Genomic DNA, 26,978 nt, shown 5'->3' on the forward strand with positions numbered 1-26,978 from the left:
ATTTACTATATTTGTGTGTTGTTACTGACATCATAAGACTTCAGGAATATCAGTGTTCAGATTTAAACAGAACCTGAATGCTACTCCTTTAAAATCTGGTATAAACCCTTTTTTTTTTTTTTTTTTTAATTCTTCCTTCTCCTCCCCCACCTATTTTCCCCTTCCCATTTACTTATTCTACGCATGAGAAAAGAAAGGGACTTCAGTTTGATGGATGTTTCAGAAGCCCAAGTGTCAGGATGCTCAGAGTCTGTTTATAGCCTTGTCAGTGACTTTTGTGACCTTGCATATACCAATTCAGGTGTCTGAGTAGGTTGCCATCTAAATCACCTTAATGTGATTAGTAGTTGGTAGAAAAAATGGAGACACTTGGTGTTAGTGCAGTTGTCTTCATTTTTGGGATTAGTCTTTTTGCACTGTGCTTATCATCAGTAGAAACAGAAATTACATCTATCCTTTGAATAATGAATGTAAAAATTGGAGATCACATAGTATGGATGAGATCTAAACACAGAGTAATATTTATCCCTAATCTAATTTCACAAGGCCAGTGATTTTTAATATTAAACTTGAATATCTGTAATAGTGTATAGCAATTCTACACAAGATTAGAAGGGGTTGAATTTGCTCTGAGTAAATCAGTTATACAATGTAGAAGGAAGGTAACACTAGGATAGGGAGAAGTCATGTTATAATGGTTTCTTTAATGACAGATATCATCACATAGATCTCTTCCACAAGCTGTTGAATCTCTGAAAAGTTGTGTGCTGTTATTCTTGCCACATTCTCTAAAAGCTTTCTCAAAAATTCAACTCCTTAGATGGCTAAAAACCTTTGAATTCATTGTCAGTTTATTAGTGTTGTACCATTGTTAGTCTCATGCTCTTCTATTCACTTTTCAGAAGTTAGGTTTCCCATTCGACCAGTTCGTTTTCCTTCATATATTCTAGCAAGGTCTATGCTAGAACATTTACCTGATTCATACGGATTTTATTTTCCAAGACTTTCCATATGAAGTTAGTAATTCCATGTTTCTTTCCTCTTAACATCTGCTGTTCATAGTAACAGTTTGTCCTCTAATGCATGACTTTGAGGTTGGTGCTACTAATACTGTGTTCTAATCAGGACCACACAGATTTGCAGTATTACTAAATACTTTCCAAATTATAATGTTTTCTTCTCAGTATTAGTAATACCTTCCAATTTTATTCATTCCCACATCCTATACATTATAAATAAGCACAATTAGCTATTTTACAAATGTACTATAAAAGTATAGAAAGTCTTCCACGATTGGTCTTCCAGATCTTCACCAGTAGCCTCTCCCAATCCTTGTAGTTTATATATCAAAAAACCCTGTTTTGTATCCCTTTTAGCTAAGCACATCTCACGAACTAGTCAGGTTCTATTAGATTAATAAAACCTTAAGGTTCATTGCATATACTAATTACTTTCACATGCCCTTGTTTTCTTTAAAATATATCCTTGAAGAGTGTAGAGATCAAACTAGCATGCCTGTTACTACCTGATCAATTTTCCTTGTTTCTTGAATACAGATACTACATTCACAATATTCCAGTTATTTTATATCACCTTGGGCTTGGTAGCTCGGTTATGGTTAGTCATGTTCCTCTCCCCCATACAATAGTCTTTTCTTTTTTTTGAGTTTTCTCAGTGCTATGGAAAGATTACTGGAGAAAATTCATTGTGCTGTGAAACTTCATAAGCTTGCTCTGTCTGATAGATAAAGACCAGTTCCTCACTTTCATCTGTGAAGGGCTAATACACCTAACAACCATAAGGTAAGATGCTCTTCAGTTAAGTGTCCAGTAAACTATACATTAATACCACAAGTTAGAAAATATTAGTAGGTTCTTTCCACCTCAGCAGAAGTTACAGGGAAGGAATTTCTATTCACTTTACTGGAGGTGTAGTTATTTGACTCTTAATGGTGTTTGTTAATCTTATCTCTAAGTCTAGGGATTGAGGATATAACAATTTAAGACAAAAGTTACTTGATTGATTAAAGCTTAATGTGAGTTATAAATTGCCTCAGTCATTCTCAGTCTTAAGAGCATTAACAAATTTTAGGTGAATAAAACATCTGGGCAAGAAGATGACATATATAAAACAGAACACTCATGATCAAACCCAAACAGAGGAGAATGCAAGGCTTGCTATAAGACTGATGTTTTTAGATATGCAGATAAAATATAGATATATATTATGATATATATGCAGATAGTAAATTCAAGACTGTAGGAAAAAAATCTTTGATTTACAAAGTACAAATGGGCATGGGGGTAGTTCAACCATGTCAATTCTGCTGCTTTTTCTTTACATGTAAGAAGAATAATGTTCATTGAATAAACAAAGAAAAAACCCACTTGTTTAAAAATCCATCCCAAATCAGAACGAAGCAGAACCAAACCAAGTCCTATCTGCCTTGACAACGCCACACCTCTGAAGCAGAAAAAAAACTGTTGAAGGGTCAAATACCACCTCATTTGTTTTAGAGTTTGTCACAGCTTAAGTGGGTGTTGATTTAAGTGCTTCAGTGAATTTTCTACAAGAAGTGGGGAAACAGTAGGATCACAGCTTTTCTGTAGTTTGCCTTGAGTGTATGTCTTCATCTGGTTTTGAGAAACGAAGTGCATTATGATTTTGAAAAGCATGGAAGGTAATGCAAAAAAAAAAAATCCTTTATAACTAATGTTGCATTAGATCTTTAATGGGCATATCTGTATTTCATTCAGTTTTGGCCACTGCTTCTCAAGACAGTGGAATGAAGATCAAAAAGACAAAGAGAATTATGGGAGAAAAAGGAAGGTGTCATACAAGGACAAATCAAAAGGTTTAGATTTCTGTGATTTCACAAAATGAAAAATTTAAAAGCCTTTGTGATTTATTCTTTTTGGACTGTTAGAAAATCAAGAAAGAGATATTTACTGTATCTCATATATATATCCTATATATATATATATATCTGTATTTATATAGGATGATACTGTATTGCCAGAAAGTAATATGAAGTGCTGATTTATAACCCAGATAGCCAGCATGTATAGTTTATAAAAGTTTGTTGTAATTGAGAGGGAGGGTGGTTTTATGCAAAGATTTTGTATGGAATAAACTGATGGAATAAGAGGTATATTTTTACCAAGAAAAAATGTTAGTAGTGGATCTATATGTCTTGATTCTTATATTATTTCTTTAATAACAACATTTTTAATATACCAGTCTAGGTTCTTATGTCATGAAATTACCCTGTTTTTCTGATTAAATGCTTGGGCTTTGTAAAATCTCTTCATTTCTCACTGTATTCAGGATTTTCATGAAATTAGATGAGATACTAGACCATTCTATATACCAATTACCTCATCTGTAAATGGCCATAATAATATTTATTCTAAAAGGTTTCCATGATTCACTTTTGCTAGTAGAGTGTTTTCAGATAATCAGCTGGAAGATGCTAAAGAAAATAGAATTAGCTATATTATGTTTCTCCTTGAAATATCAAGTACAGGGATTGGCAAACGCAGTTTATTGATCTAGCAAGGACCTGGAACAGCAAGCCTCTATGCCCATTTATATATTTAGCATCCTCTAATGTTAGTAGAGTCAAATGTCTGTCAACATTTTTAAACCATTGCTGCTCTGAGTTTCAACCTGGCAAGAAAACTTGCACCATAAATGTACATTTTGGTACTACTTCTGAACTCTAAAATGGAGTCCATTCCTACCACTGTCTATGAAAATAGCTAATTATGATAGTGACAGAGCCTTCATTCATTGCATCACTTCCTTTACTGAAAATGCTTGCCAGTGTAGTGCTGCGCTAAATTATTTTCTTCTTTAATTCCATTAGCATGGTTATAGTACTGATCGATTTGGTGATGTGCGCTTAAAATGAGATCCACAAGATATTTGGATGCCTAACTGCCATTGACTCAATCAGAATCACTTGCCTAAATACCTTTGAGATCTGGTGCTATAGGCATTTACAACTATGGATCAGGACTAATTGGTTTGGATTCCTGAATTCTTGAATGGTCAACTGGAGGTGTTTTAAAGCGGCATATTTTTCTTAGACTGAACACTCAGCACTGACTGAAAGCTGATGGGTTTTTTTTGAGGTGTCTTCAGCTGGGGATGGAAATCACTTGTCACTTTTGAAAGCTTCGGTTGACAGCTACTGTAATAAAACAGTCACCAATCCCCAATACTCTAGTATTTCAAATAAGTGTTCTAAATGAGAGTGAGAGTCTTTCCCTTAATAGATGGCCTTGAAAAACTATTTCTTTGTGACAATAAAACAAGGAAAAAAACTCGCCCATCAACCCCCCCCCCCAAAAAAAAAAAAACAAAACCCAAACCAACAGTCCTTATCTGAATTGTACTTGGATTGTGTAATACAAGCAATTTTGATCTGACAGTTCAACAACTGTGTCAGATCTCTGGAAATTGGAGATTACATAAAATAATCGCATTATTTTGTATTGTAAGAAAGGATATTAGAACTACCAAATGGGATCTTTATAGACAAATACAATGTAAAGATATAAAAAATATATAGTGGTTTATTGGCAAAATCCTGGAGCAGATTCTCCTGGAAGGCATGCTAAGGCACATGAAAATCAACAAGGTGCTTGGTGACAGCCAGCATGGCTTCACTAAGGGGAAATCCTGCCTGACCAATTTGGTGGCCTTCTATGATGGGGCTACAGAACTGATGGACAGGGGTAGAGCAGTTGATGTCATCTACCTGGACTTCTGTAAAGCCTTCAACACTGTCCCACACGACATCCTTTTCTCTAAACTGGAGAGACACCAATTTGATGGATGGACCACTTGTTGGATAAAGAACTGGCTGGATGGCTGCACGCAAAGAGTTGTGGTCAGTGGCTCAATGTCCAGCTGGAGACCAGTGACGAGTGGTGTCCCTCAGGGATCGGTGTTGGGACCAGTCTTGTTCAACATCTTTGTCGCTGACATGGTCAGTGGTATTGAGTGTGCCCTCAGCAAGTTTGCCAATGACACCAAGCTGTGTGGTTTGGTTGATACCCTGGAGAGGAGGAATGCCATTCAGAGGGACCTCGACACACTTGTGATGTGGGTTGATGCCAACCTCATGAAGTTTAACCATGCCAAGTGAAAGGTCCTACACCTGGGTTGGAGCAATCGCAGGCACAGCTACAGGTTGGGCAGAGAAAAGACTCAGAGCAGCCCTGCAGAGAAGGACTTGGGGGTGTTGGTTGATGAGAAAATGAACATGAGCCAGCTTCAGTGTGCGCTTGCAGCCCAGAAAGCCAACCGTATCCTGGGCTGCATCAAAAGGAGCGTGACCAGCAGGTCAAAGGAGGTGATCCTGCCCCTCTACTCTGCTTTTGTGAGACCTCACCTGGAGTATTGTGTGCCGTTCTGGTGTCCTCAACATCAAAAGGACATGGAACTGTTGGAACAAGTCCAGAGGAGGGCCACGAGGATGATCAGGGGACTGGAGCACCTCCTGTATGAAGACAGGCTGAGGAAGTTGGGGCTGTTCAGCCTGGAGAAGCGAAGGCTTTGTGGAGACCTCATAGCAGCCTTCGAATATCTGAAGGGGGCCTATAGGGATGCTGGGGAGGAGCTCTTCATTAGGGATTGTAGTGACAGGACAAGGGGAAATTCACTGTGAGGGTGGTGAGGCACTGGAATGAGTTGCCCAGGGAGGTTGTGAATGCTCCATCCCTGGTGGTGTTCAAGACCACGTTGGACGAGGCCTTGGGTGATATGGTTTAGTAGGAGGTGTCCCTGCCCATGGCAGTGGGGCTGGAACTTGATGATCTTAAGGTCCTTTCCAACCCTAACTATTCTGTGATTCTATGATTCTACGATTGTTGAACAGAAGATCTCAAGGCCTTTCTATGTATTACATACAGAAGTAACTGCAGCTGTTTTAGAGCTGTAGGGATGCATCCCTGAATTACTTCATAAAAGGCTTAAAGGATATGTGCATTCAAAATGCAATTTATGAAGGAGGCTGCCTGTAGACAACCTGTGACTGTTAGCTTGGGAGGTTAATGCACATTAAATTTTTCTGTTCTTCAGCATAAGTAACATACAATTCCCAACTCACATAACTTCTTTATTGCCTTTATATTCCCAGAGTACATATAGTCCTGAATTATACCATAATTATATATGGTGATATATTTCTTTTCATGGGTAGCAGAATGAAATGCACGTCACCTGTGGGTCTGTAGGCTGTAGCAGATCCACTATGAGAAGCCACTGCCTATGGGCTGATTCACAGTGAGCTTCTCACTTTGCTGAGAGTATGCCATGTGTGAATAACACTGCAGTCTCTTGCCATGTTGCAGCTAAACTGTTGTAATTCCCCTACATCTTCTCCCACAAAATACTATGAAACATGTAATGAGATGGAAAATAGTAGTTGCTGTAGAAGGTGATGTTATATACTAGGATGAACCTAGTCTTTTCATTGCTTTCTTTCTTAGCAAACCCACTAAATTCCACTTAGGGGGTTGTATTTGTATTTCTTTTTCATGATTTTTTTATGCATGTGCGTGTACAGTTTGTGTAGAAACTCAAATTGGGATGTGCCTGCTGCTAGGCTGCGCATCTTCAGAAATGCAGGAATTGCTTTTTCCTTTCTAGTATATTAAGACATGAGCCATTTTCCTGATTGTTATTATAGTGCCTGGCACACTGTTCTTGTAATTAATATTAAATGATTTCTAATTTACACTCAGAACATAGCCCCATTCTTCCTTCCACAGAATAATAATTTATTGATTTCATTTTGCTTGAAATATTGTCCTATCTGAAAGTAATTTTCCCCTGAGAGACCCAGCACTAAAGTGCCAGTGGTGTGCATATACAGAGACCCACCAATTCTGAGTGTAAGCCTTTCAGGTAGTGGCTAAACTACTGGTTGCAAAAGTTTTACGTCTGTGTGGCTGAAAAGATCCATGTCCTAGGCTACAAAGTAAAGGGAAGGTGAGGGAGAGCGCTGGAGGTGAAACTGCATAGTGAGCCTTATCTCATTCCATATTCCACAGCTCCATGCTGAATATCATTGCTTGCACATTTTGGGAACAGCTTCTTACTATACAAGCCATGTGAGAAATATGTTACCCAATTTAGAAAGTAGTAAAGCTCTCTAAGTACTGTAAAAGTGATGATGATTAATACAAGAGTTGTAGTCAGCCCTTTAAACGCTTAGTATAGCTTCTTTTTCCACTGCTGTTCAGAGTAGAAAAGAAATAGGCACAACTGAAAGCTACAGGAGGATGGGTCACAGTGAATGGTGTCTATGCAGACTGTTCCTGCCTACTTTAAGTATTCTATAGCTGCATTAATCCCCACATTTAATAGCCTGCTGAGACGATACACTGCACTGGAAATCACTGAAAGGAACAGCTGCAGTTAGCAGCATACTTGATTTTAAGAAATTAGTAAAGTTTTCAGTAAAATGGATGGCAAGACAACGCTTCCGAATTGTCTTTGGCATGTATGGCCCCTGTCCCTGCCCTATGGGCTGATAAGGCTCCTGTCATGTCTGCAGGAAATCAGGTCAGAGTACAGCATTCTTCCATGATGCTGAATTAGTTCTACTGGTCCTGCAGATTAAGAAGGAAATACCTGGGCTATGCAGCAATACAGAAAATAATCTGAAGCCTTGCCCAAGATTGCTGTGTGTTCTAAGTACAAAGCTTAGTAAGTGAATTTCTTATATCTGGAGGCATTAAACAAAAAGTGTTAGAGCAACAAGCGTATACCTAAAACTGTGCTATTTGGCTCTAATTTCCATTATCTATTCCAGTATTGCAACTTTGTACTACTCCTTGAACAATCTCCATATGTGCAGTTGTGATTTAATGTATTTCTGTCATTCATTAAACACTTTTACTCATCTCTCCTTTAGTGTGAGGGTGGTGAGGCACTGGAACAGGTTGCCCAGAGAAGTTGTGGATGCCCCATCCCTGGCAGTGTTCAAAGCCAGGTTGGATGGGGCTTTGAGCAACCTGGTGTAGTGGAAGGTGTCCCTGCCCATGGCAGGGCGATTGCAACTAGTTGAGCTTTAAGGTCCCTTCCAACCCAAACCATTTTATGATTGTGTGTTCAAGCTGAAGTGTCTGTGTCCCACCCACTTATTCTTACCCTTCTCATGTCGAGACCATCTATTCTCTGCTCCTTCATTTGCATCACAGGCTTTGGGGGTTTCCTGTTCTCCTTTCACCTCCTTACTAGCACAGTTGCCCATACTTCTGTTAGTACGTTCCTAATATTGACTGCCCTTCATCCACTGCCCCTCATTTTCTCTCTCCAGATGTTTTGTGTGCTACTCTTCCCCTGTGCCTGCTGCTATGTTCTTTTATAGTCTGCATTATCACTGCATTGACACTGCATTGCCCTGGCAGACCAAACTCTCCCATGGGGCATGAGGCTCATGCACCGGGGAGGTCCATACCCGTGTTCTCTGGCACCGGGTGTTTCCGCCCGGACCCCGGGAGCGGGCAGCCGAGCTGTCCAGGGTGCTGAACGCCGCCGACGGACTGGGCTGACGTCTGCGTGTACTCTCCGTTTGATGGCAGCCGCAGGTGTGAATGGCAAAGAAACACAGGTATCTCCGAAAGCTAACCCCCAAATTTCCTGTTTAATATAGAGGAAAGTTATCAGCCTGCTAAGGTAAAGCATCATGTATCTATCTAGTAAGAAATCTTAAAAAATGACATGAGGGAAGAGAATAGTATTGCTATAAAATGGATTTGGTGGTTTTTTTATTAATCAGGCTTGCTATTTTTGTCAGATATCAGCCTTTGATCTTATGAGGATTCTTCAGGGACCTAATGGAAAAACTGAGAGCCAGATTGTAATTCTCCCATGACTGTGATTCAGGAGTAATTGTACTGAAGTCAAATTAAACTAATGTGAAACAGATGTAAGCGCATTCAGAAAGAGACTAAATACTGTGCAGGTTGAGGTAATACTTTTTTACATGGCAGATCTTTTATTGGAAAAAAAAAAACCAGCTACATACTATTAGACTAATAATGTGCATGCACTTTTCCAGACACTGTAGTGCTCCTGGCTGTACAAAGGGATTGATATAACAGGTGTCTGAAAGCTGAAGTGTGGATAATGAGGAATAGTTACCAGAAAAAAATGATGATGAAGATGATTACAAGATGTGAACTAGGTACCCCCTCTTCTGTTCCGGCATTTAGAGGGTGGATGCTCAAAGTGGGTCTGAGGATATGAACGATGTGTTAAGATATGAGAGGCAGGATCCATAGCGTATTGTGTTTAGTGTCCCTATCTAAAGGAACCTGCAGACAGGCTGTGGTAACTCAAACAGGTCAGATTTGAGAAGACACCATCCTGGCAAAGGTTATTACTGAGGTGTAATTTTCTCAGGTATATTCACTGATGTCACTGAAACCGTTTCTGCCAATAAATTCTGTTCTTTGGATTAATCCCTGAATGAATGAAGACACAGCACTGCATGCTATGACTTAAAAAGTGGTAAGAAACTGCATGCAGTAGAAGGCAATAAAACCAGTAAGTTGCTTTTCCTTGCACAGTACGTAGTAGTCCTGATGCTTAATTAACTTCCTGATTCCTAGATTCATTTCTAAAGCTTTTGAGAACCATCTGAAAAAAAAGTCTTAAGGTTATCCTAGAGAGAAGGCTTTTCAAGTCTTCCTAGACAGAAAGCTTCCTAGAGAATAAAGAAGTTATAAAAGGATTCTGCACTGGATCCTGTCCAAGTTCATACTACTAGAAGATGGGTCAATAGAATATAAAGAACAGGATGCACTTCACTTGGGTTATTCTCTGGTTCCCTTGGTCTGAGTGTAAATAACAGCACTCCTGTGGCAATAAACTGAATAAAGAATGATCTTCACATGTAGAAATACCAGATTTCAAACAACCATATAGTTAACCATGAATAGTTACGTACACAAATGAGCATGCTGCAATGTGATGACGCAAAGACTGTCTAGACTTCTCATCCCTTCAGTGCATCCAAGAAATTGAACATACAAGTTTAAGGTGATTTCTGTCTACTATCAATGCATTTTTCCATTCCTGCTCACTGGATTTAAGTAGCTATAAGAACTATTTATTTGTCTGTTCTGCTATGGATTCGTTTGAGTTCCACCAGAACAACTTCTAAATCACTCATGCCATATTACTAATGAACAGTAAAAGTGCACTTAGCATTTTATTTCTTTTTTCAGTAAGCTCACTTATAATAGAAAGCCTTTTATCTATTGTGTTGTGACTGTTACAGGCCAAGTGCTGTAAGGCACCGATTCTCCAATAAAACCAACTATAAGGACAGTAAGTCTGAACAATGAGCCCTAAATGAAAAATTTAGTCAGACCAGTTTGATAAACTATTGATATAAAGTTGAGTCCTGAAAATTCTCATGCAGGTACTATTTTAGATTGATCATGCTATAGTTATTGTCTTTTTTTTTTCTTGGTGGTCTTTCATTTAAATATTGAACATTACTGAATCTACTTTGCTTGTAAAAGTTGGCAGAGTAACAGCTTGAAACACTGTAGCTTCAAGGCACCAGCTCTCCCTATCACAAGAATTCACCACCACTGAGGGGTAAAAGGCCTTTTATTTGCATAAGATAATAGTTACGTTTCTATGCAACAGCTGTGCTTCAGTGAAAGATGCACTCATTGTGCCAAATCCATCTCTGGAGTAACCCCATTGATTTTAAATGACTTACTTTGAGATTAAACTGGCCCACTAGATAAAACTGCAGGTCTGAGGCATTGAAATAATTGAGCAAGATTTCCATGATCTTTAACATGGCAAAAAAATTGCAAATCAATTACATGATGTCATGCATTTATGTACCTAACAGATCACAACTGATTTGCCACAAGGTTTTCAAACCATACAGCTAGAGCAAACTTTTCTGTAGAGCTGACAGACACTTTTGAGGAATATGGGAACATTAAGAGGGTACAGGGATATAGCATTGTGTCATTATTATCTACTTACTGCTACTGTAAGTCAAACAAATATGAGATGTCTCTATAAGGTCAGTTTACTAATACAGGATTTATACGGCCACATGAAAATTCCTCTTCTTTAGACAGTGACAACCAGGATGTGTTTCCAGTAATGAACTACCTGAAGATTTCACCTCTAGGCTATAGACTTCCTGTGTATGTTTGCAGTGATCTAATGGTGGAACTCAAACAATGGCCTGTTTGAGTTCAGTGATCTTATGAGAGTTCTCAGTTGTCAGATGCCTGTGGCACAATACCCATCTCATCAGTTAACTGCTGTTAGTTATGTCACAAAGTAGTGCTTGGGTTAGAGTGTTACAGTTGAGTAATATATGTCTATATGTTAGTGTTTCCCAGTAAAGTACAAGGAAGATGCCAGTAAACTGGAAACTGTTTCGAATGCTGAGGAAGTTATATACATGCTTATATAAGTTATATATGTATGCACGTATAAATACATAAATAGTTCTTTATTGATACATACCTGATAAGTGATCTTCTTGTGGGTTCAGAAGCCTTCTTTGAAGACACTTTGGTTATTGGAATCATTAAAAGATTTCCCAAGCATGATTCAAGCGATCACACAGCACAATTAGAAATGCCAACTGTCACTTTTGCTTCCATTCAGTTTGCAGAAGTAATATCAACAGGAATTCCAAAGCCTGTTTAGAATGCATCATGGTTTGCTTGCAAAGGGAATACCTTATGCTCCTGATGTCATCATTGCAATTATCTCAAATTCAAGTCTTACTGAGCAGGCTCATTATCATTCTTACCATGTCCTCCCTCAGAGCAGCCTCTCCCGCCTCCTCCTCTACAGCACAAAACAAGTGCCACAGGGGAGCTTGGATTAGGGAGAGACACCCAGAACCTCCCCCTAAGAAAACTTGCTGCATTATTTCCATCTAGTTTTATCAAACTACATACTGCTTTACAGGACCTTGCACACCACCACCAATGAAGAGCTGGATTCACAAATACTGAATTCTCTTTCCTGTTTAGGGTTCAACAAAGACTGGGGACAAACATAGATGTGTGTATTTAGCTTAGGAATGTGGATATGAAGAGAATATGCCAGTTTCCACCACAAGATTTTCCTCAAGATACTCACACATTTCCGACTGCTTTTTTTTTGTTGTTGTTGTTGTTTATTTTCCTCACCAGGGCAAATTTCTTCCCTTGTCTTACAAGGTTACCTAACATCTGAGCAACAGATAGGAAAGCAAGACAGAACAGTTGATCAAAAAGAAGTACAGAGCAAAATGCAGGGGACAAACTGTGTCAGGCACCAGGTTTAAATCACAACCACGTTTACTGAAAATGTAGGTCCTGGCTATGGACCTCAGTACTGATTCTGAGGTCTCTGACACATGACCCACATGAATTTGTGGATCTCATCCCTAAACCATTCTCACTGAACAGTCCCCTTCACACAAGGAGTGGGTTTCTACTGTGGAAGAGAGGAGACAGGATAGGGTTAACCTCACACCGTCCTTCTTCAGGCCCCCAGAGGGGCTGGGGTTTTGTTTTCCTGGGTAAAGGAGGGGGAGCTGGGGCTTGTATTAGAACTAGAAATGGAGATCTTGCTGGTGTTACCAGCCTGTTTTGGGTCTGAGGGAAAGCCTGGTAGGAGGGAGAGGAGGAAGAACGCAGCCTTGGAAAGCAGCGGCTGGTAATTGCACAAGGCAAAACCAAGCGTCCTCCATTTCCCCGAATCCCCCTGAGAGCTAAGGGGGGCTTCGAGAGAGAGTTCTCCAGCCTTCCTCCCTGCCCCCTCCCCGCAGCCTAGCCACATCTTCCAGCTCTGTCTCGCCAGCCCTTGCCTTGACACGAGGTGTTTGTCCCTGCTAGCAGCGCGGAGGGCAGCGGGGCCAGAAAGGGGAGCAGGGGTCCCCCGGCCTTCGGGTTGCCCGGTTCTGGTCCCCCAGAGCCTGCGGGGGCTCGGATGATTCCCTGCCCTTCCCCTCCCCCTGCGCTGCAGAGCCTCCTGATGCTGCTGTACTCCTGCCATGTGCTGCCGCCGTAGCTACTGAGCCTCGTAGCTTAGCCGAGCGTGTCTCCGGCTGCAAACTCCGCCAAACAAACCTGCATCCTCCTCCAGGGAAGGATACCCAGTAGGTACCAGCCGGAGCCTGCCCCCTCCCTAAGGCATCCTGCTACCGCCTCTTCCAAAAGACTCGCAGCCTCTCCCCACCCCCTTTTTAAAGAGCAGAGAGGGGCTCCGTGAATTCCCTCCAAAGCTATAGGGTGGCTCCCTCCTTCTCTTCCTCCTCCACCTTCTCCTTCTCTTCGTGCTCCGTCTCTCCTCGGCGAGCCGGACTGCTGCGGCAGCCAGCGGGGTCCTCCCAGCCTCGCCCAGCCATGCCCCTGCGGCTCGCCCCCCCGGGCTGACTTTTGTTACCCCTCTAGTGCCGGGGACTGAACTGAGGTGGGCACCTTTTTGGGGGGCGTCTGAGGTTGGAGAGAATGTGCGCGTGTGGGAGGTGTCCCTGGGGCTGAAAGGAGACGCTGATTCCCCGATCCTTGCAAGCCTGTGGGCTCGCCAGCACGGGCGCCCCTCGGGTGGGCGCGGAGGGGCCGGGCTGCAGCGGATACCCGCCACCCTCACACACATCTGCCGGTGGGCCGGGCTAGCCGGCTGTGGGAGCCTCCCCAGGAGCCAGCGGCACCCGGGACCCGCTGCCCAGCTCAGCCCCCTCCGTTCCCGCTCCCCCCCCCCCCCCCCCAAGAACCTCTCCGGTCCTCACTCCATTCTTCACCCCTGTCTCTGCCGGGGTGCCTGCACCCCTCCTCACCTCTCCGGTACAAACCTCACCACTCCACTCCCGTTCCCGCCCCTCCCCACCTTCCTTGATTTATTTGTGTATTTCTTTCCTTGGCAACCACCAGTTCCCCTCAGTCAAACAGCGCAGGCTCCCTATAATTTGAAATTAATTTGTTTGACTGCAGCATTCAGACAGGAAGGTTGGGGATTTATTTAATTCATTTTTCTCCCTGTGCAAAAAGGAAGCGATGAAATTTCCAATCGAGACTCCAAGAAAACAGGTGAACTGGGATCCTCAAGGTTGGTGATTCTCTACTACTATCATTACTGTAATAATAGCAATTATATTATTCCTTGTGTCTAGTGACTTGTAGGAGAGTATTTGACTCCAAATGGGAGGAGACGTTGGATGATTGTCTGTTTCCCATGTGCACTGCTCAGTATTTTTTGCTCAATCCTAGCGGCGCATTAGAAAATGCTCCTCAAATGTGGAGTTGGGTGGGTGCGTGGGTAAAACCTTTTCTAGGTGTAAGTTTTATAGTTCTATATTTGATATCTCTCTCCCCTCCCTTTTTCTTGAGTATTTTCATGACAAACTTGCCTGGGATGGCTGTGATCTCTGACTCACAGCATTGTTTGTTTTATCTGTGTCTCCTTTGTTGTTTCTAGTGATCATTGTCTCTGCTAAATGGGTGGTACAGGAGTGGACACAGATGTGACTGCTTCCTCAGGGCTCCTTCATGGCAAATGTTTGTTGGCAAGCAACTGGAGCAAAATGCTGCTTCAATATAATCCATAGTGTGCACAGTATAAAAAGACACATTAAATGGAGCCCAAAGGGACCTTTAGAGTCCTTATTCTGTCCTGTTAACAACTGATCAGCCCAAGTGGATAGTTTGATTAACTCTATAGTTAGGTTTTGAGTCTGTCTTGGGGAGTGTGTTTATGTGGTGGTGAAAGGAGATTTACACCAGTGCAGCGGTTTTCAGTAAAATGATCTGAATGGTGTTTTAAAATAAACCATAATGAAATGCTCTCCTTTCCTGGCATGGGGAGGAGGTTCATATGCAACCTACAGAAAAGTGGCTGAAAAAAACCCTACTGGTAATTTGTATACTAGTGTGTCATCTTTCTGTGCATCAGTACAGGAGCAGAGCAACTCGAAGCCATATGCTCAGATTTGCAGCAGAACTGCTGGCAGCTAAGCACTGTACAGCAGTACTTGCAGGAAGTATGAAGTGATAGCACAGGCTTTCATTATTCATCTTTATTCCGCAGGTTTGGTTTTAGTGGTCAATTTGTCTGTCATCCTCTATGCCCTCACGTCTACCAAATGAAATGTTAGAAACAGTTTTTCCTGGTGTAGAAGGAATACAACAGAACAGACATCTTTCTGCTCAGCAGATCTGTTTGAAAATTATACACAATTAAGCTTTAGGTTAAACCTTACTACGTCTTTAATTAGGTGAAGGCTGAAATCGCCACATCAGTCTCCTCCACAGCTTCACAATGAACACATAGATGTTAGTGCTAACAGAGATCTGATTATTTCAATAACAGTATATTCCTTACCATAAGGTCAAAATTCTGCATGGCAAAAACTTGCTGTTCACAGGTGCTTTTCTGAATGTGTATTTGCTGTAGCTTCATTTTAATTCATTTTATGTGTTGCAAAATGTCTTTTAATGCAAAAACCCCTTTCCTCCTTTCCCCTGAGAAAACGCACAGGAGGCTGTACTGATGGCACTCTGTATGCAGCTCCTTTGCTTGGCAATCAACTTCAAAGCATATGGATCCAACAGGTGGTCAGTCACAATTTCCTAATGTCTCCAAAACGGTAGGGTACTGTGATAGTTAAAAGACCTTAAACCCAGTAGGTTTTCTCTCTGCCAAGCTGAATCCCTGCTAAGGACTGCAGAATTCTATCACTTATTTCTTCTTTGTATGTTGGCAGCATTAGGCAGGCAACAAGGGTGCTAATGGGAAGGAAGGAAGCAAAAAATGTTAGTTTCTAATTCTACGAGGGACTCAGGAAATAGGTAAAATTTGGTGGAATGGAAAAAAGGAAACTGGTAAGGAAAAGTTGTCTAAGACCCAATCCTTTGACCAATAGAGGAGCAGTGCAATGATGTACTCACATAGTCCCACTGAAGAATTAGTGATGTGGGCAGAAGACAAGATGATAGTTCATTCCTTTTGAAAGGAAAATAGATTTCTGTAGATGTAAATGTTAGCAAAAATCTACATAAAATCACTTAGAGCCCTAAAATGAATTTGATTTACAGTCAACTTATGTAGTCTGTGCTCTGGATGTACATGTGAAGAATGATGTAATGTTTTTCATTGGATGTGATATCCTTGGAGTTAAGGACTGAAGGAGCTTTTCTCAGATACAAAGATCAACATGTAGAAAGCTGGTGGTACAAGAATACAGCATCCTAAGTATTAAAAGCTCATGTCCAGTTAATGTTCATGCTCAAATACCAGTTTCATTTCAATGTATATTGTATGATCATGCCCTGTTCCATTCATCAGACAGAGAACGTGCAATTTCCACAGTTTCGTCTAGTAGGAATTGTGCTAACTTATGCTAACAGTACTTGAAATACATCAATTGATGTTCCTGGCAAGCAAGTTAACAGTCCAGTGATGTAAGTGAGATCTATGGTGTCTCAAAGACTCTTTAGATCTGGTTATTCCAGGCAATATTTTCTAGAAACTATACACATTTCTAAATGCCAGGGCCCTTGTTGTGGGGATATGGCTTGCTGGTTTGGCATGGGACAGATGCTGATTTGAACCCAGGTCAGAATGATAGTTATTGAAATGAATTAATGCTCAAAGTCCATAATGCTGACTGAACTATAAATGTTTACATAGATAAATAGATTAGAGCCTGCTAGTAGCTTTCATCTGGCATAAAACTGGTATTCTCAGTTCACAATAGCAAAGATCAGTATACCGTAGAAGGACTTTGTGGAAAGAAGAGGTTTAAAAGAATAGAATTGACATGAGGGACGGTGCCTGACAGACAGCTAATGGGAAGCTGTTTTCTCAGTCATTAAAATTGAAAGAATAGGGCATGGAGACTGAGCTGTGCTTTTATCCTGCTGTGTAGTGTCTTCATTTGTCTTGGGTATAAGGTATATATCTGTGTGTTCCCTGTAAATGCTGAGTGTGTTGTCTAGACATACCAAGTATTTCACAAATCTGGAAGTAAATAGGGTCCAGATTACTTCAGTGAAGCTCCCTGCTACTCCAGGCAATCAAACTATGTAATCCCATTAACAAAGATCAAACTCCATCCCCAAAGTCACTGGGACTTGTCCCTGACATTTGAATGTGAATTATGGGAAAAATCTCGTGTGTATTGATTAAAAAACTTACTAGTCATACCCAGTGAGTGAATGGGGTAAAAAATGAGTATAAAACCTAAGCAGGCACCTCAAGAATGTTGTAGGGAGAGCTGGACATGTTGAGTACGGGTACAAGTTTTTACACTACCTGGCCTTACATTAAAAACAAAACAAAACAGCAAACAAATAAAAGAAACCCAACCAAAACCCCAAAGCCTGCCATTTGTGTTACTGATGGAATCAGCCTGGATATACACAATCATAAAACATTTGATCTGCCTATCACTGGTTTTTGCTTCTCTCATTTGGTGCAATTCAGGTAAAGCAATAATAACAGAAATTAGTGAAAGACCAGATCTTTAGTTTCATACCTCATATAACTTCCCATTTATACATTTTGGAATATAAGATTGGGTTTATAGCAACATGTGCAGACATTAATTCTTGTAATTGTTCTCATCTCTCCTCTTTACTGCATTCCTCCTGCTGTTTGTTACACCCACTTGTTGTCTCTGCTTGAATTGGTTTATAATCTCTGTACATACGTCTTCATACAATACCTAAAACACAGCGGGTCCCTCATCCTGACTGAGACATCTGGAAGTTACAGCAGTAATTTTTTTTTTTCTCCTATCTGCTGAATTATCTGCTTAAAATGGCTGTTTCTTTATAGAAAAGAAGGATAGATGGGACTGTTTCCAATATGCTCAGAAGTTATTCCCAAGTACAACTGTTTTGCAGGCTGATGATGAGATGCCCTTTTCTCAGGGAAGGACGTCTATCTTGGTGGTGCTCCATTTGCTGCCTAGCAAATTGAGTTCAGTCTTGTTCCATCCTTTTTACCTGCAGGTTTTTGCTGTCGTTGCAGTGATACGGATTGTCAAAGCCTTCTGAATTTCTGGGCAGATGTTTATCTCTACACAGACCTTTTGGAATGCTGAAGTTTTGATGTAACTTCGTTTCGCAAAGACATTTGTGTAGGATGGTTTTCTGCAGTTTGGAACCCTAAAATTCTGCATTTATTATCATTCTTACATTTAGCATAGAAGTTAGTGGTCCATGGGGGATTCAAGCTGTAGTTGAAAGACTGGAGTGCTTCTTCAGAGGAACTCATTTACTGTTTAACCTTCAGTAAGCCACTTACCTTGGCTCCTTTTCCTCCCCTTTTCCTGCACTGAAAAATGGGAATATTAATACTTCCTTAATGCACAAGTGTGTTGTGAAATATAATTAACTTGTTTAGAGCAATCTAAGATCTGCTACTGAAAGAAGAGCATATGTATTGCAATCAAATGCTAAAGCAATTAGGAAGGAGCAAAACAGCCTGTCATCATCTTCAGATCACAGCAATTAAGAAATAAGGTTATCTCTGCACTTTACAACTAGAGGAAACTTGTATTATTTGCGCTTCCTTATGGACACTGAAGGCTCAATTGAGTTTCCCATTAGAGGTATCTAGAGACCTTTGATATTCCTCAGCTTCCACTCCAGAGGGGCTCCAGTCTTCCATAGGTCCTGGGTTAACTGCCGTGAGATTTCTCTAGCTGAGACACCTCAAGCAGCACTGGACACCTATAAGTGGGACAACTGAGCAGTGTTTCAGTGCTTTCATGCAGATATCAGGATGAGATCATCTATCCCTTGATGACTATTTGTTGGAAAATCTTCAGCATCAGCTACTCAGTATAAATTAAGCTGACGCTGCCTGCAGAGTGTTACAAAATGCTGCAGTTCCTGCTTTTTCTGTCCTTTCATTCAAAGAGACAAATGTAGAAGGCAAACTTGATTATAAAGGTATAGATGAGTAGAATGATGGATGTTCATTTCTGTTCTCTGATTTCAGTAAGATGTATAAAAAGAAGTGGAGTGTAACTTTGAGCTAGACACACTCTAGTGTGCACTAGTCATTCATTTCTTAGTAGTTCAGTATAAGAAGACTGCTATGGAAAGCTATAATGTGTAAAAAAAAAAACAAATAAGTAGACCTAATCCCAGGAAATAACCCATAGTCAGCAGGGTACTGACCATGTGGTACTTGTATCACAAAATCATATTGGCTACTGACCCACCTGATACATCAGGACTCTGCTATGCCTAATAGGCATGGGTTGCAGAACAACTGTAAGGAGTCTAGAGAGATTTGAAGGAGAATAGGAATTGGATAAATAGGAGGACACTGCCTGAAGTGCATGGTGTAGGCACAGTAGTGCCAAACACAGTATGGTGGAAGATGTGGGGAGTTTGAAAAACAAATCAAAGAGAATGAAGAACTCAGAACTTTACCAAAGGTTGTATGGAGGGCTGATGAACACTGTGGACTCTAATGTAGTGAGAGATGTGAAGATATGACTGAATTATCAGGAGAGGAAAAAAGACATCAGAGAGATATTAGTTTGATGATTGTTTTTAGGGTTCCCTGGAAATAGAAAAACTAAGGATTAAAGTAAAATTAGTAATAGGGAAGAGACTGGACAGCAGTTTTCTTAGTAATAGTGAGGAAAGACTGAATTCTAGTCAAGGTAAGAAAGATCATAGAATCACAGAGTCATAGAATAATTAGGGTTGGAAAGGACCTTAAGATTGTATAGTTCCACCCCCCTGCCATGGGCAGGGATACCTCACACTAAACCATCTCACCCAAGGCTTCATCCAGCCTGGCCTTGAACACTGCCAGGGATGGAGCATTCACAACCTCCCTGGGCAACTCATTCCAGTGCCTCACCACCCTAACAGGAAAGAATTTCCTCCTTATATCCAATCTAAACTTCCCCTGTTTAAGTTTGAACCCATTACCCCTTGTCCTGTCACTACAGTCCCTAATGAAGAGTCCATCCCCAGCATCCCTATAGGCCCCCTTCAGATACTGGAAGGCTGATGAGGACTCCACGCAGCCTTCGCTTCTCCAGGCTGAACAGCCTCAGCCTGTCTTTATACGGGAGGTGCTCCAGTCCCCTGGTCATCCTCGCGGCCCTTCTCTGGACTTGTTCCAACAGTTCCATGTCCTTTTTACATTGAGGACACCAGAACTGCACACAATACTCCAGGTGAGGTCTCACGAGAGCAGAGTAGAGGGGCAGGATCATCTCCTTCGACCTGCTGGTCACGCTTCTTTTGATGCAGCCCAGGATACGGTTGGCTTTCTGAGCTGCGAGCTCACACTGCTGGCTCATGTTCATTTTCTCATCAACCAGCACTCCCAGAGCAGGGCTGCTCTGAATCTTTTCTCTGCCCAACCTGGAGCTGTGCCTGGGATTGCTCCGACCCAGGTGTAGGACCTTGTACTTGGCATGGTTAAACTTCATAAGGTTGGCATCAGCCCACCTCACAAGCATGTCAAGGTCCCTCTGGATGGCATTCCAGGGGGATTCCAGATGAATGGTGAGGTATTGTTAAGATGTCATCTGTACTGTGAGAAAAAGGGTATGAAAAGAATCAAAGGCAGCATGAAGCTATAAGCTTAAAACAGTGAAAGAAGTGTCAGCAGTGGGAGATGTTAAGAGAGAATTATTAAGAATGCCAATGATATTTTTTGCTATGTATGTACAAGAGTAATTCATTAAGAGGCTTTTGGACTAAAAAGTCCCTTGGGCAACTTGTGAAAACTGATGCTACCTGAAGTGATGGAGTTGAATATGGCAGAAGGATATATGATATCAGTTGTAGTCAGGTAGGTTTTGGTTCACCTTTTGGTGTTTATCTGGATTTATGTAGCTTCCGACAGAAGACTGCATATATATGTGTCTGGTGATACAATTTAATTTTCATTCTCTTAAATTAATCCAGAGCTAGGAATTCTACCACTTACTTCAGTGTGAGCAACGTGAGATTCTTAAAGTATGAGAACTGCAGGCTTTATTGAGTTAAAAGCAAAGAGGTGCCTGGAATCACTGGAAGAATGGAGGCCCTAGATGTGTTGAAAATAGGGTAAGTACCTGGAATGAAATGGGGAGGGAACAATGAAGATGTCAGGGTAAGGAACGAATAACAAACACACTAGTTTTCAACAAGTAGAGTATTACAGAATCCACTGTGATGGGAAAGTCTGACCTTTATTTTGTTTTAGTCTCAGTGTAATAGCAAAAGCCAAAGCAGAGAATATGAATGCTGAACACTCTGTGTTTTATTGAATTCTTGCGTAAAAGAAACAACATTCAGCAAAAGGCTAAATGCTACGTTTTTAATACCCTTTTTATAGGAACACCTCTGGTTTTTGTTTTCTGTAAGAAATTGAAAACACCCTGGGACCTGGCCTTTGTCGCACAGAGGCTGCTCATATTCTAGTTCCTGAGACATCAGTTATACTCCTATTGTTTATGTAAAACATGTTTATGTATTTTTCTGTTGTTTATGAGAAACATTTTAACTGTAATGGAAAATGTTCTCTGAGATGAACCCACTGACTTTCATAAATTCTGTGCCATGCAGTTCTTCAATGGTTACCCCAGTGAGATAAATCAACAAGTGAGAACAGCACATATCATATACCCTTGTACTTCAGGGTGGTGGTGACAATCCTTTTTAGTCTGAGCCATTATTTCTCCCAACCTACATTCTGGGTTGCTTTTCACAGTTGCAATCAAACATTAACTCAAATTATTTAAACAAAATGATTTTTCAAAAGTGAACCATGAATAATTCATTAACATACTATGTTACTGAAACAGAAAATTTAGGGGACATTTCCTTGGTTTTGGGAATGTTGATACCAAGAATTCAGCTTTCATCACTTACTTTGACTGCTAATACAATTCTTATTCTATTACAAATCTTATTATTGGCAAAGTGTGCCAAATACATTTATTACTATATGTTTTCCAGATGTCTCAAAGTATAAGCATAGGAGATTACTGGTAAGATTTTGAGGTTAAAGTGGAAACTTACATGTGGGTGTATCTGTATCGGAAGTGGAAATGAAAGTCAGTAAGGTGAGAGAATCTGTTACCAAAACCTGTGTAGAGGGGAAAAAAGATGGAAGAGAATACACAAGCCTGGTTTCATTTTATTTTTCTGTTTTTAAAATGGAAGGAGAACATTTTTCTGAAAGCTGGAAAGTTGTGACAAAGGTCATGACATATAAAATACATGAAAGGAATTGAAACATGTTGCACTTAGGATCTGGAGTCCTGAATAAGGGTAGTGACCAGCTGCAAAGTCTGGGCTGGGTTCAATTTTTTTATTTTTTTTTGCAATAGTCCAGACATAGCATTCTGTTTGAGTTTGTTATTTGAAATTTTAGAGCACATTTGAAAAGAAATAATAGAGAACTAACAAGGAGAGAAAAAGGAAAGCTGTTGGAGGTTGTGTAGCTTACAAAAAATGGACCCAAAGTGTGACAGGGTCAGACCTGTTGTCAGAGGTGCAGAAAATACAAAATGAAAAGTGTAACTGTGGTAAGGCTGAAAATGCTCTACTTTTTAGAAGTACGCACATAACCTAAGGCATATTTAAAAAAATATGAAATATCTTTATGTTAATATCTTTACGTTCTCCATTGGTTCCTCAGGCATGTATCAGGGTCCTCCTCTGTGAGCAAATCTAACACCAGTATAAATAATCTCATGGATATATTACAAAATATCTTCATCTCATGAACTGAATATCTTTCACAGATGATGATCGTTGAGGACAGGCTTGTGTTTCTTCCATTTGTTTGTCAGTTCTGCCCCAAAGAAATGCATGCAGTAGATGTTTAATTACCTCTGTTCTCTTTCTAATAACCCAACAGACTGAAGTCACAAAGACAATAGACTGTTTAACCAGTAGGGGATAGCAAATATTAAGACCCTAAAAACCATCTTCTTACAAAGCAATAGAAGTTATTTGGGTATCACTATCCTACAGGATTGTTGAATTGCTTTAAGCATCAGGCTTTTTGTACCTAGATCTGTTAGAGCCATATGTTCATATCTCAGCAGCACTGACTCATCTTTTCTTCCCTAGGAAGAAAAACCAACAGGTTACTGACTTTACTGCATTAGGATTTGGGATTTTGGCACTTTAAACTTGTGCCACTGAGATTCTTAAGATTCAGTGATGTGTTGTTAAAGGGTGCTTGGATTATTTCTCTCTTAACTCGATACTGTAATATAATAATATTGGCATGATTTGAAAACAGCAAATACATACTGACAGCTTGTCCAGGGATTTTATCTTCTCAGATTTCAGCCTTTCATTTTAAAGAAACAAAAGGCAGTCACTAGCTACTATGTGAGAAAAACCTGTGATGAAAGAATTATAAAAGAAATGGTACTGCCCAGATGAATTGAAAGAAGTAGCTCACACATTTCAAAGACATTCCTTAGGATTAACTCAGATCCATCACTGAGTACTTAAATGTTAAGGCTCCTGCATTTGGATCGCACAAGGAAGGGTCATGCAGTAACAGCAATCATGACAGCTAGGGAAACACCACAACAGCCACCTCTTTGTGGTGCTACAGGCACCAAAGTAATATGCCTTCATGAGAAGCAGAGTTCATTACTAGGTTACAATGATATACTGACAGGTAACCTTGTGACCTGAATTTCTCATTGCTACTAGACATTATCTGTTGATTTTGTTTTCTAAAAATAGGCATTTGCTGCCACTTCAGGGACTGTAAGGCAGCTGAGACATTTGCATAGGCCTGGTATATATGATAATGGACCTAAGAGAGATCTCTGCCCTTCTAAGCAACAGCTTAAGGCCAATTAGGATATCCTAGGACCTCTCACTTGGTAGTATACAATACGGATGGGCAACTGAATTACACCATTTGGGTATGACTTAGTTGGAGAATAAAGCACCTAAATATAGGCCAGTATCTGAAATTCAGAGGTATTCTAAGTACCTGCTATGGTTAGGGGAGACAGTAAGGGTTGAGGACTGCCTTGGTTGCAGCGACCACGAGATGGTGGAATTCAGGATCTTGTGTGGTAGGACCAGTAGAATAGCAAGTAGAATTGCAGCAGCTAGGATGACTAAGGCCTCCTTAGAATTAAACCTGGTGAGAAGGGTCAAGGACAGCAAAAAGAGCTTTTTCAAATACATGGCAGACAAAACTAACAGCAGAGGCAATGTAGGCCCACTGATGAACGGGATGGGTGCCCTGGTGACAGAAGATACAGAGATGGCAGAGTTACTGAATGCCTTCTTTGTCTCTGTCTACTCTGCTGCAGGCAGTCCTGAAGAGCCCTGTACCCTGGAGACCTTAGATGAAGTCAGGTCAATGGAGCGGTTTGCCTTAGTCGATGAGGAATGGGTTAGAGACCAGTTGAGCAATCTGGACATCCATAAATCCATGGGTCCAGATGGGATGCACCCGCGGGTGCTGAGGGAACTGGCGGAAGTCATTGCTAGACCACTCTCCATCATCTTTACCAAGTCTTGGGAAACGGGAGAGGTGCCTGAGGACTGGAGGAAAGCAAATGTCACTCCAGTCTTCAAAAAGGGCAAGAAGGAGGACCCGGGTAACTATAGACCGGTCAGCCTCACCTCCATCCCTGGGAAAGTGATGGAACACCTTATCCTTGGTGCCATCTTAAGGCATATCAAGGATAAGAGGGTTATGAGGGGCAGTCAACATGGCTTAACCAAGGGGAAATCACGCTTGACCAATCTCTTAGCCTTTTATGAGGAAATAACACGGTGGATGGATGATGGCAGAGCGGCGGATGTGGTCTACCTTGACTTCAGCAAAGCATTTGACACAGTCTCCCACAGCATCCTCACAGCTAAATTGAGGAAGTGTGGTCTGGATGATCAGGTAGTGAGGTGGACTGTGAACTGGCTGAAGGAGAGAAGCCAGAGAGTTGTAGTCTATGGGGCTGAGTCTAGTTGGAGGCCTGTATCTAGTGGAGTACCTCAAGGGTCAGTACTGGGACCAGTATTATTTAATATATTCATCAACGATTTAGATGAGGGAATTGAGTGTACTATCAGCAAGTTTGCTGATGACACTAAGCTGGGAGGAGTGGCTGACACGCCAGAAGGCTGTGCTGCCATCCAGCGAGACCTGGACAGGCTGGAGAGTTGGGCAGGGAATAACTTGATGAAATATAACAAGGGAAAGTGTAGAGTCCTGCATCTGGGCAGGAACAACCCCAGGTTCCAGTATAGGTTGGGAAACGACCTGTTAGAGAGCAGTGTAGGGGAGAGGGACCTGGGGGTCCTAGTGGACGACAGGATGACCATGAGCCAACACTGTGCCCTTGTGGCCAAGAAGGCCAACGACATCCTGGGGTGTATTAGAAGGGGGGTGGTTAGTAGGTCGAGAGAGGTCCTCCTTCCCCTCTACTCTGCCCTGGTGAGACCCCATCTGGAATATTGTGTCCAGTTCTGGGCCCCTCAGTTCAAGAAGGACAGGGAGCTGCTGGAGAGAGTCCAGCGCAGGGCAACCAAGATGATTAAGGGAGTGGAGCATCTCCCTTATGAGGAAAGACTGAGGGAGCTGGGTCTCTATAGTTTAGAGGAGACTGAGGGGTGACCTTATTAGTGTCTATAAATATATAAAGGGGGAGTGTCACGAGGATGGAGCCAGGCTCTACTCAGTGGCAATCAATGATAGGACAAGGGGTAATGGGTACAAACTGGAACACAAGAGGTTCCACTTAAACTTGAGAAGAAACTTCTTCTCAGTGAGGGTGACGGAACACTGGAACAGGCTGCCCAGGGAGGTTGTGGAGTCTCCTTCCCCGGAGACATTCAAAACCCGCCTGGACACATTTCCTGTGTAACATTATCTAGGTGTTTCTGCTCCGGCAGGGGGATTGTACTAGATGATCTTCTGAGGTCCCTTCCAATCTCTAGCATACTGTGATACTGTGTGATACAGGCAAATATGCTTCATGGAGTCCAGATAACTTTCAGATGTCTGGTTTAGGGTCAGCTGTGTACTTTTATTTTAAGTCTTTTCTGTGAATGCATGTAGCTACATGTCAGTGATGTGATGTGGCAGCACTGTAAAGTATTGTGAGATGATAGAAGCCATACCATATCTACAGATGCCATCCTTGTGTAGCTATAAAGTTTTATCATAGTTCAAATGACAATTGTATTTCTACAGTATTATCTGAATAGAAGCTGAGCATAAGATAAGGAAAGTCTTGTGTAGATCATGTGTACTAGATGGGTAGTACATGTGTACTAGACTTATCACCTAAGACACCCTGAATTATATGCTGTATATCAAACTTGGAGCTAGCTTTGTGGATCCAGAATCATCCTGCTGTACCAGGAGCTCTGTGTGTCTGACCAGCCTCCCAGTGACACTGTTGATGTGTTTTGTTTATTATATACTGCTGTGAGCAGCATAATTGGTCTAAAGTTTCTCTAACCTTCTTCTTTTTGCTTACCTGAGCTCTCTTTGACTCCCAGTCACTTTCTCGTAATTGTCTAACACACAGACTGGACAGGTAAATAATTCTAACAGTGACAGCTTTATTGGTGCAACTTATACACCAAGAATGTAAAAGAAGAATATGTATGTTGTAAAGAATTTAGAATAAAAGAAAATAAAAATGGATATGATAAACAAGTGCATTTCAAACAACAACTTTATCTTCCTTGTGAAAAATCTTTTCTGCATAGAGTAATTTTGTAGTAGCTGTCTTATATGCTTTCTTTGTTGTGTCCCAGAATAGGTTTTCAAAGTATTAAAAAGCTTTTGTTCACTTTAACTGTTACTGTGGAAAAGAATTTAAGATCACTAAATAGACTGGATCCTCAGGCTATACAAACAGTATAGCTTTGGTGAACTAAAAAATAGGCCAATTGATGTACTTACCAGATTTCTGACCATTACCACATGATGTAAGTTCCACTTCTATTGCTGTT

General features: G+C 41.1%; 1 protein-coding gene across 3 annotated transcripts in view; it reads left to right on the forward strand.

Moving 5' to 3' along the window:
• The window catches only part of KCNK10 (potassium two pore domain channel subfamily K member 10), an 86,716-nt gene that overhangs the window by 6,540 nt on the left and 53,198 nt on the right, over positions 1-26,978 (forward strand). The window contains exons 1-2 of one of the 3 annotated variants that reach the window (XM_062638811.1): positions 12,995-13,159; positions 14,052-14,109. The exons of the other annotated variants lie outside the window; for them this stretch is intronic. Of the exons in view, the coding sequence (XP_062494795.1) occupies positions 14,058-14,109 (52 nt within the window). The 5' untranslated portion in view covers positions 12,995-13,159; positions 14,052-14,057. Of the gene's footprint in view, positions 1-12,994; positions 13,160-14,051; positions 14,110-26,978 lie in introns of those variants that run through there. 3 annotated transcript variants of the gene reach the window in all.

This window comes from Pezoporus occidentalis, unplaced genomic scaffold (genome assembly GCF_034315485.1).
Source record: "Pezoporus occidentalis ecotype Australia unplaced genomic scaffold, CSIRO_AGI_Poc_V1 ctg115, whole genome shotgun sequence".
Classification (NCBI taxonomy): domain Eukaryota; kingdom Metazoa; phylum Chordata; class Aves; order Psittaciformes; family Psittacidae; genus Pezoporus; species Pezoporus occidentalis.